Source organism: Carcharhinus amblyrhynchos, chromosome 33 (assembly GCF_965287045.1).
Source record: "Carcharhinus amblyrhynchos chromosome 33, sCarAmb.v2.hapA, whole genome shotgun sequence".
NCBI lineage: Eukaryota > Metazoa > Chordata > Chondrichthyes > Carcharhiniformes > Carcharhinidae > Carcharhinus > Carcharhinus amblyrhynchos.
In genome coordinates, this window is record NC_137356.1 from 14,616,375 (window position 1) to 14,626,478 (window position 10,104).

Consider the following 10,104-nt stretch of genomic DNA (forward strand, 5'->3'; position numbering starts at 1 on the left):
CATCCCTATCTGCCCTTCAGAAGGTGCTGGTGATCTGCTTTCCTGAATCATTGCAGTTCCTGAGGTGTAGATATATCTGCTGCGACGTTCCAGGATTTTGACCCAGCAACAGTGGTCACAAACATTCCAATTGACTGTGCCCACTCTCCAGGGGGTGAGTATCACCATGAGAAAGGAGGCAGCAGCCTCAGCAGCTTGGCTCAGCTCCATAAGGACATCCCCAGACCCGATGACACCTGCTCCCCTCCCCCACACTGGGCTCTGAAAGACAAAACCAACAGCAGCTCCATCAAATCCAGAGAGTCAGTGTTTCCTCAACCCTCAGTAGATCAATCATACAGTAGGCCCACAGTTCTGTGCTGGGATTGGCTCACACCAGCCATCAGTCCCATGGAGCCACTGAACTAACATGTTGAGGATGCATTGACCAATCAGCCCCCAGACACTAGAAACAAGGAGTCAGTGCTTTATTGATCATTTGATGACTGGTTGAACAGAGTTTGTTTGCGTTTCATGTACAGGAACAAGGTGATTAATGAAGCAGAGATCAGAGAGACAGCTGACACAGTCAGGATCACAATCAGAACCACCTCAGACACCACACCTATAAAGCAATGAGAAACCAATTGTTAGTGAAGCTAACACTGAGGGGGAAAATGGAAACCAGCAGCCAGCCAACTCTCCTGAAGAACTCTCCTGTATCTTTCCCTCAGCCTCATTCAGGGAGGCTGTTGCCAGGTTGGTCCCATCATTATCCAGAATGAGCAGGGGTCCAAGTGAGGCTTCAGCCTCCCACTTCAATCCAGCTTCACTCTCTGCAATATCAACCATTCTAGTTAGAGGGGAAAGGGGGAAGCTCCCACATCTAGAAGACCAATGTCCCACCAGCTTCAGCTACAAGATCTCTCCTTCCTCTGGATCCAAATCCCAAATCCCTTGTGGCCCCACAGTTCCCCACATGGCAACAGGCACAAATATCAAAGCTTGATTCCTCCAATGGGGTCTAGCGAAACAAAACAAGTCAGTCAATCCAGTAGGTTTGTGGAGAAGTGGTGCACAAACATATCCGAGGGAGAGGGGGGGGCGCGGGGAGCTTATACATTCTGCATTTTCTGCCAAGTACAAGCTTTGTTCCTGGAATCTCTCTGATCCACTGGAACTACTTTCAGGTGACAGGTAATGAAAATCCGAGGGACACATTCAACACAACTTGTTATTTAGTGACTCCCTCCCAACACTGACACCCCAATGATCAGCTTCCTCTTACCAAGGAATGCTCATCTCCAAAGAAACGGAAGGCATCCAGGTCAAAGCAGAGCTTGTCTGTCTCCTGCTTGTTTCCTGGCAACACGAAGGTTGAAAAGGAGTCCTCAGCTTTGCTGTCCAGTAGGCAACTGAAGAAAGATGGACAAAGGGACATGAAGTGATCCAAAGAAACCATTGAGATGGGAGCAGCTGGAGAAAGCAGAGAGCTCCTTACCCATAGTCAATGATGCTGTATCTCGGGCTGGAGTCCTTGCCTGGCCTCAATGTAGCTACACAGCGGTCAATGTACAGCTTCAGGGCCATGTGATTGCTCATTGAAACAGAGGCCTTAATGTGAATGAGCTCACCCAGGTAGTAGACAGTTGAAGTGCACTCTGAAAGCCAGTCACCTGAGGAACAAGAGTTGGAGACAGTGGGTGTCACTCCCAGTGTGAGGGCAGGAAATCACTCAGCATCCACCCATCACATACCATTCATTAGGCGCAGTGAGAATGACAGATGCCCTTCTCCAGACCTGGTGGAGCTGAATGGGATCCAGGTGGACTTGATTGGGTTACTGCTCACATTGCCTTTTCTGGAAAGACATTGGAGCCATTTTAGGACAAGGTCAGAGGTCATTAGCAGCTGGAGATCTTATTGACAATCCAGATTCTCACCTAAAATAACGACACTCAATGGGAACAACAGCTCCATTGGTTCTCACAATAACAGATCCATGATACTGTGGGCTGTGGCTCAGGTGGGTGCTGTAGATCAGGAAATCTCCAGTCATCTGAAAGATAGCAGCTTAAGGAATGAGGAACTGATCTGAAACGAGAATGTTCTATACCAGGGTTAGAAATGCACTCATCCCGTTAAAACAATTCAGGGGGATTGACAGGGTCAGTGTGAAGAGGCTGCTTCCCCCGAGCTGGAGAGTCTGATAGTAGGGAGTCATCTCAGGTCAGGGGTCAGTCATTTAAGATTAATGTGATGAGGAATTTCTTCATTCAGCAGCTGATGAATCTTTGGAATCCTCTCCAGCCCCACAGAGCTGGGAATGGTTACTCACTGAGGATATTCAGGACAAAGGCATTTATTTCTGGCCATTGAGGGAATCATGTTGTGAGGACAGGAGCATGGAGGCTGTGGGAAGCTCAGTCCTGATTGTAATGACTGAGGAACAGGCTGCAGGGGCTGAATGGCCTCATCTGGTTAGCTGTGTTGCTATGCAACTTCAGCCCTTGCTACAAGGAGGGAATCATTAGCACAAGACCAGAATCAATTAACAGGGAAGTGATTCAATAATAGCTTCAGTTAACAGGAAAAGGAGCCACAAGTTGTCAGGAATTTGGAGCATGGGAATACAACAGTTTGGAATAAATGGGGCCCTGATTCCAATGACTGGGAAAGTGGGAAGTGTGGAGTTCCTCTTTACTCCCATCCATCTCAATTCCCATTTCATTCAGACTCAATCTGATTGGGTTAAACTGGACTGAAACTCAACCCTCAGTTGAATTGATTTGAATGAGGGGAAATCAAACTGAAAATCCTCAAAACAACAAGAGGGAAAACTTGGAAGAAATAAAGAGAAGCTTCTAGAACAGTGGGGTTGGAGAGACACAGACCAGTGAGGGTAAAGTACAATCCAGAGTAGAAAACTAGTTTGGGGTTTGAAAAGCAAGAGACAGCTATCTCCTCAATATCAATGACATCTCACCAAGTGTTGGAGTCAAGAGTGGGGAACCACATACAGCTCAAGCTCAGAAGCAGAGTTTGAGGATTCACATTACCTGCAATTTGCTGCCACACTCATGGAGCCCATAGTCAAAGAGGGCACTGTGGTTCTGAGAGAAGATCCTGGTTGGCCGACAACCTGCTGTCCCTAGGGTCAGATCAGCAGCTTTTACTAGGTGCCTGGTTCCAAACAAATCCAGCTGGACCCTGATCAGCAGCTTGTCCCAGGAGGAGACTGTCTGAAGCCTAGGGGTGGCTTGGAATATCCATGGAAACCTCTGGCCAGGGGGCTGTTGCCAAGTATCAGAGCAATAAACAGCTTCAACTAACACCAACACTGGGAAGAAAACCCTTACTCCAAAATCCCCCATCATTCCAAACAACTGAACCAGCCCTTCAGGCACCAAGCAACACCTTTTATACACACAGCCCACATTCGGTCTTTCGGGTCGTTCTTTTGGGTGGGTCGAACCAAGTAAACAAACTTAAATTACGTTCAGACAAAGAAAAAGGGGGCAGCTCCCCAAAAGGAGGGGGAACGGCCCGAACAGAAACAAAAAGTACAAAGGAAACTTAAGACACGTCAAATCAAAATGTGATTCTCGGGGTCTATAAGGCACCTCAGCCCCTGCGGTGCCCAACAGGCACAGAAGGCCTCGACAGTGCCCGCGGACACCACGTGCTCCCTCTCCAGGGACACCCAGCCGCGAACGTAGCCGCGGTAGAGGGGCAGGCAGTCGGGACGGACGGCCCCGTCGATCGCCCGCTGCCTGGACCTGTTGATGGCGCATCTCGCCAGGCCCAGGAGCAGGTTCACGAGGAGATCGGCATCCCGACCCTCCCCTCTCTGCACCGGGTGTCCGTAGATCAGGAGCGTGGGACTGAAATGCAAACAGAACATCAATAAAAGGTTCTTCAGAAAATCAAAAAGGGAGTGCAATCTATAACAAAACGTAGACGTGGTCCACGGACTCCTCGAGGCCACAGAAAGAACAGTCTCGGGAGTCCGCGAACCAGTGAATCCTACGGTTGTGCGGCACTGCTGTGTGCAGCACCCTCCACCCCAGGTCCCCGAGGTAATTGGGGGAGATCCCTCCGTAGAGGCACCTCCATCAGGGACCTCCGCCGCCTGGCGGCAACAAGGCCCGCCAAGGTGTGTCTGGGCGACGGGCAAGGACACGGTAGTGGAAGGTGTGCAGCAGCAGCCCGCACAGGAAACGCCTCCGCGCGCTGGAAAAAGGCATGGAGGACATTTCCGCGAGGCGGCTCATGCTGTGGGGCACCTAACCCGGGGAGGGGGGTCTCAGCTTCGGGCCAATGTGAAATTCCATCCGAACAGGGGAATGCTCGGACGGGATCCCACCGCACGCCTGAGCCCCCTCGAGCTCGCGTGTGCTTTCGGGGCCGAGCACGACCGTCCTAAAGTCTTGGATGGCTTTGGCTGCACACCCGACGGCCACTCCCGCGTGCTCAGCCAGCACGTGAGGGTTCATCCAGCCCACTCCTCCGCCATCCAGCACATCCCCGATCCTGGTCACCCCGGCGTCCACAGCCTCCCTCTCCGTCAGCCACCTGAAGTTATACGGCTGGAGGTGCGGATTCCTGAGCAACGGCTCTCACACGAGAGCCGCTACTCCTGATGGGGGAGAACTGTGTCACGAACTGGTGTCTCTTCTTGAGGGGCAGGGGATGCCCCTTGCAGTCTGCCCCTCCCCTTCCTGCCCTGCTCTGCCCCTCAGCCCTTCCTTCTCCCTCCCCGGGAGGTGTTAACGCTGCTGGCTCGGGATTGCGTACCCCCCCCGCCGGACCTGGGATCACACGCGACAACGACGCCGGGCCCAGCACTAGGCACTGAGGCGCCCACGTGCCCAGTCGATAGTTTTTTTTTGGGGGGGGGGGGGGGGGGGGGGCAGGTGTTCTTTTCTTCATTCCCCGAGCTGGCAGCCGGGGTGACTGGAGTGGTGGGGGTCGGGGTCCCGCTCCCCCCCTTCTTTTTACCCTTTCCTTTCCTCGGGGTCTTCTGGCTGTGCGGAGGCTCCACTCTTCCCTCGCCAGCAGCTGAGGTGGCAGCTGCTGCCAGCGTGGCCTCCCCTCCAGGGGGTGCAGGTGGTGCTTGCTTGGGGGGATGGGGGGTTGCGGTGCCAGCTGCGGCTCCCTTGGGTTGGGGGTCGGCGGCCTTGGAGGCAGGACAGTTCTTTCTAATATGCCCCGCCTCCTTACAGGCATGGCACCGCACACCATCCGCGGACCAGAAGACCCGGTAGGTATTTCCTTCAAGGAAGATGTTAAAATTGCCATCCAGGACCTCCTCCCGGGCCAGGCGGATAAAGACCTGGCGCCGGAAGGAGTGGACATGGCGAAGGGCGGGATCTCGAAGGCTGAGCGGAATTGGTACCACCTCGGACCTGACCTCCCCTAGTAGATGGAGGTCGGGGAGGAGCTCCACGGGGAGGAAGGGCAGGACGTTCGATAGAACAATCTTATGGGCGGTGGCCTCGAGGGGGTCCACCGCCAAGAATGTCCCGCCCACCGTGAGCCCCTTTTCCAGGGCGAGGTGGACCGCCCGCTCGGCCTTCAGAAAGAATATGGCCTTGCCGTACACCTTAGAGGCGGCCACAATGGCTGAGGGGCCGACAACCCCAGCCATTGCCCTTACGCAGGCCTCTACTGACATGTTGGGGTGGTCGTAGCACTTGACCCCGAGCCGCCTTGTTAGAAGTGTAAAGGGTGGCGAGGCCTTGGGAGCGGCGGGGGCCTTGGCTGCCGCCACAGCCGCATAGGTGGGACGTGAAGGCCCCGCCACCGGCGACGCTGGTGAGGTCGCCATGTTATTGGAGCAGTGCTACACCCACCGCGAGACTGCACAGATTGCACGGCAGGGCACTTATAAGGCAGGCGGGTAGGCAGGCCAGACGGCTGACAGGCAGGCCGGACGGCTGACAGGCAGGTGGGTAGGCAGGCCGGACGGCTGACAGGCAGGCGGGTAGGCAGGCCAGACGGCTGACAGGCAGGCCGGACGGCCGACAGGCAGGCAGGTAGGCAGGCCGGATGGCCGACAGGCAGGCAGGTAGGCAGGCCGGACAGCCGGCCGACAGGCAGGCGGGTAGGCAGGCCGGACAGCCAACAGGCAGGCGGGTAGGCAGGCCGGACAGCCAACAGGCAGGCGGGTCGGCAGGCCGGATGGCTGACAGACCAGCAGACAGGCTGCAGGCAGGCGGGACGGTGATATCCCTCCTTCCCCTTGTCTTCCTTTCTTCCAGAGAAAAGATAGAGGTAGGAGGCAGTGAATTCCAGGTGAATCTACTTGTTAACACAAGCTTCACAATCCTGGTTTTAGTTTTGCAAAATCTGGGAGGCTGTTTTGTGACAGTGAACTTCTGTTTCCCAAATTGAGGACAAACACCAACAACACCTCAACAGTCCTTGTGGTAGTTCTGACACACTTGGGAAGCCTTCTTCACTGAGGATTACAGTCACACAACAACAAACTCACTGGGAAGAAAAACTTCACTCCAAAATCCCCCATCATTCCCAACAACTGAACCATCCCTTCAGACACCAAGCAACACCTTTTATACACACAGCCCACATTCAACTGACTGCAATAATTCCAGAAAAACATAACAATTGAACCAATTAACCTGCCCCAATCACACACCACGTGGATTTATTACTGTTTTGTTTGGACCAATAGAAGCGGCTCCAATGGGGAGAGTTGTGGAAGAACAGAAGGAAAGCTGTGTGATAGGATGGAGGGCGGAGAGATGAAATGAATTTATGGGACAAAAGATAAAGACAGTGGGAATGGGGAATGTAAAGAAACGGAATGGGTGCAATTTTCCTGGCCCGGTGTGCTGCTCAAGTAACTCAGTGAGTAGGGGAATGTCAGCGGGAGGGAAACAAATGGGTCTGGCGACCAGCGTGGAGTCAGTTGCGATCTTCCTGGTCCATTTGAAGCAGCCTGGCTCCGGGAAACAGTGTGAGGCTGTTTACAATATACAGAAGCCGCTCTGTATCTATTTAGTGAACCCAGGACCCAATCGTCCGGGCTTGAAAAGGTTTCCCACCCGCCAATCAGATCCACACCAGTGGGGATCACGTCTGCTCTCCCATCAATGGGGTCCAAGCGTGACCATTGAGACCCCTGGAGGATTCGGGGGCAAAGGATGTACCAGGGAGATCCGTGCACAAACAGTGGGACCCTCAGCATGCTGCTGCCTGCCTCTGGAGTGGGATTAGCCCCCCCATACCTAGTGGCGTAAATCCCTTGATGGCCTCTGTGCTGTACAGAGTGCCGGAAATTCATTAAACTAAACTCGCCCACAACACAGGTGCCAAAAACTGCCTTATTCCTGCACATTGGGCACTTGCACAGTGGTTAGCACCACTGCCTCACAGTGCCAGAGCGTCTGGGTTCGATTTGCAGCCTAGGTCACTGTCTGTGCGGAGTCTGCACGTTCTTCTCGCGTCTGCGTGGGTTTCCTCCGGGTGCTCCGGTTTCCTACCAGTCTGAAAGATGTGCTGATTAGGGTGCATTGGCCCGAACAGGCGGCAATATGTGGCAACTGAGGGAATTTCATAGTAACTTCATTGCAGTGTTAAGGTAAGTCTAATTGTGACACCAATAAATAAACTTAAACTACTTATTTTTTGGGACAGTTGTGCCCCAGACGTCTCCAGGTGCTGGTTGCCTGGCAACTGTCGGCTAGGTGGAGGATTGAAATAACAAACCACAGGAAACTCATGGTCATGTCTGTGGAAGGAATGGACATGTTGCTCAAAGCGGAAACCCAACCTGCATCTGAACTCCCCAATGTAGAGCAGAGCACATTGTGAGCACTGAATACAGTACACTCAATAGAAAGTTAAAGCCAATCAGTGGCCAAAGTCTTCTCCTCTCTTTGTCCATATTGCTCCTTTATCTTTCATTTCCCATCTGTTGGACCTTTGCAATCCCATTCTCTGTGGACCTGGATCTAAACCCTCATTCCCTATCTCCTCCATTCTTTAAGACCACTTATGTTAAATTCTTGTTCATCAAGGATTGAATTTAATGGAGGGTCAACGCTCAGACTCAAAGATCAGATGGAATTTATCAGCTTCTCTTTCACCATGAGGGGCTGGATTGAAGGCATCATCCTCATGGGATCGTTCCTCTCATTTTCTAACTACGTTAGGGGTTGCGGGTTTTACCAGAAAGAAAAGAATGTGGTTTGCACACTTGGATTCAAACAACACGCAACAGATTTTATTGAGGAGCTACTCTCTGCACTGTGTCAACTCCAAAACTGAAAGTAAAACAACAGCCTAATGACATCACTGTCAAAACACGTGGTCAGCTGTTAAAGGAGCCTGCACCCTAGTTTTAAATATATAATATCCCTCCCTTTTACTTCTGTGGTCATGATTACAAATTACTCCAATGTTATATGTAGTATCAATAATACTCTGGATGCAGTGCTGGGCACTGGAAGTATGATTTGGAATTTCAATGACTGTCTCTTCCCTTGGGACTAATTCTGTATCCTTCTCACTCAGTAAAGCAGCAGAGACACAATCAGCTCAGATACAACTAAAGCTTCCGTAGTAATATTCACAACACCAGCAACTTGAGACATCTGGAGGTGATTCTCAGAAATCAGTTTGAGATTATAACAATTGCTCAGTGTATGTGGTACGGCGGTGCAGTGGTTAACACTGCCGCCTCAGTGCCAGGATCCGGGTTTGATTCCAGCCTTATATGACTGAATGGAGTTTGTATGTTCTGCCCGTTTCCCCGGGAGCTCCCGTTTCCTGTCACAGTGCAAAGATCTGCAGATTGGGGAGATTGCAGGGTAAATATGTGGAGTTAAGTGGATAGGACAGGATGGCCCTGGTTAAGAAGCTCTGTCAGAGAGTCAGAGCAGACTGGGTGGGCCGAATGGCCTCCTTCTGCACTGTAGGTATTTTATGATTCTATAGCTTTGACTGTCGGTTTGAACCGTGTGGGAAATCAGACCTGTTTTTGCTAAAACGTTGGCTGGTACCTTTTTCTCACTTGAGGTGTAATTACACACTAACACTCGATCTTCTGGTTGAAATGAGCGAGGTTTCTCTCTCACATCTCCTGCAGCATCTTGAGACTCTTGTTGACGCTTTACTGTCTCTGAAGTTTCTGGAGGTAATAACAAATCAAATGTATTTCAGGAGTTTCTCTTTAAGATTAGTATTGCAGCTGAACTTTGGGTCATATTATGATCAGTGTTTGTGTAAGGTGCTAAAAGCTATTCACACAATGTGATAATGAACCTTGCTCTTTTGAAGCTTTTAAAGGGTGCTTTAAAGTTTGTATAATTGGTTTGATTGATGATAAAGTGTGCATTTTATATGCCCTTCATCATTTGAGATAATCCTCAAACTGTTGTGAAATAAACTGTGAACCATAACACTAACAATCTGTTCTGCTTTACCAAACCTGTGAAAATTCATCAAGTTTTTAAATTACTTCTTCAGAGTGTTTGGCACCAGATCAGAAACTCTATATTTTATAATGTTAGCCTCGACCCAAATTTTTCCTTTTGAATTTGGCATTAGGGTGAGCAGAGTATGTTTCACACCAGGTATGGTTCAAGTGACCCATTAGGAAGCTTTTATCAAAACAAACTTTATTTAAAGCACTGTTAGAATTTAACAAAAAGAATTAGCATTACTTTTACCAATTCAAACACTTAAATATGACGAATTATAATTCTTCACAGCTATCCATCTCTATTGTTCCAATGTGAAATAATATCACCACTGAAATACATCCTTCTTTAGAATTTGGGCAGCATGGTGGCACAGCGGTTAGCACTGCTGCCTCATAGCACCAGGGACCCAGCTTGGGTCACTGTCTGTGTGGAATTTGTACATTCTCTCCAAGTCTTCATAGGTTTCCTCTGGTGCTCTGGTTTCCTCCAACATACTGAAAGATGTGCTGGTTAGGTACATTGATGCAAACAGTTACCAAACTGTGGTGACTCAGTAACTTCATTGCAGTGTTAATGGAAACTGGAGAAGTGTAGCATCATGAGGTAATCCGTGGGCTTACGGCACAGTGAAGTGCTGTGGTGACAGTCCTTGACAGAGATGCATGCGTTCAAG

At 50.7% G+C, this 10,104-nt stretch overlaps 1 protein-coding gene across 1 annotated transcript; it reads right to left on the bottom strand.

Moving 5' to 3' along the window:
- Positions 1–467: 467 nt before the first annotated feature.
- On the bottom strand, positions 468–4,475 carry LOC145360906 (zona pellucida sperm-binding protein 3-like). Its single transcript, XM_080216408.1, is given in 10 exon segments — positions 468–604; positions 672–815; positions 886–1,003; positions 1,095–1,188; positions 1,269–1,394; positions 1,481–1,655; positions 1,737–1,840; positions 1,923–2,038; positions 3,039–3,319; positions 4,346–4,475. Coding segments are annotated over 10 exon segments (1,425 nt in total).
- Positions 4,476–10,104: the final 5,629 nt, after the last annotated feature.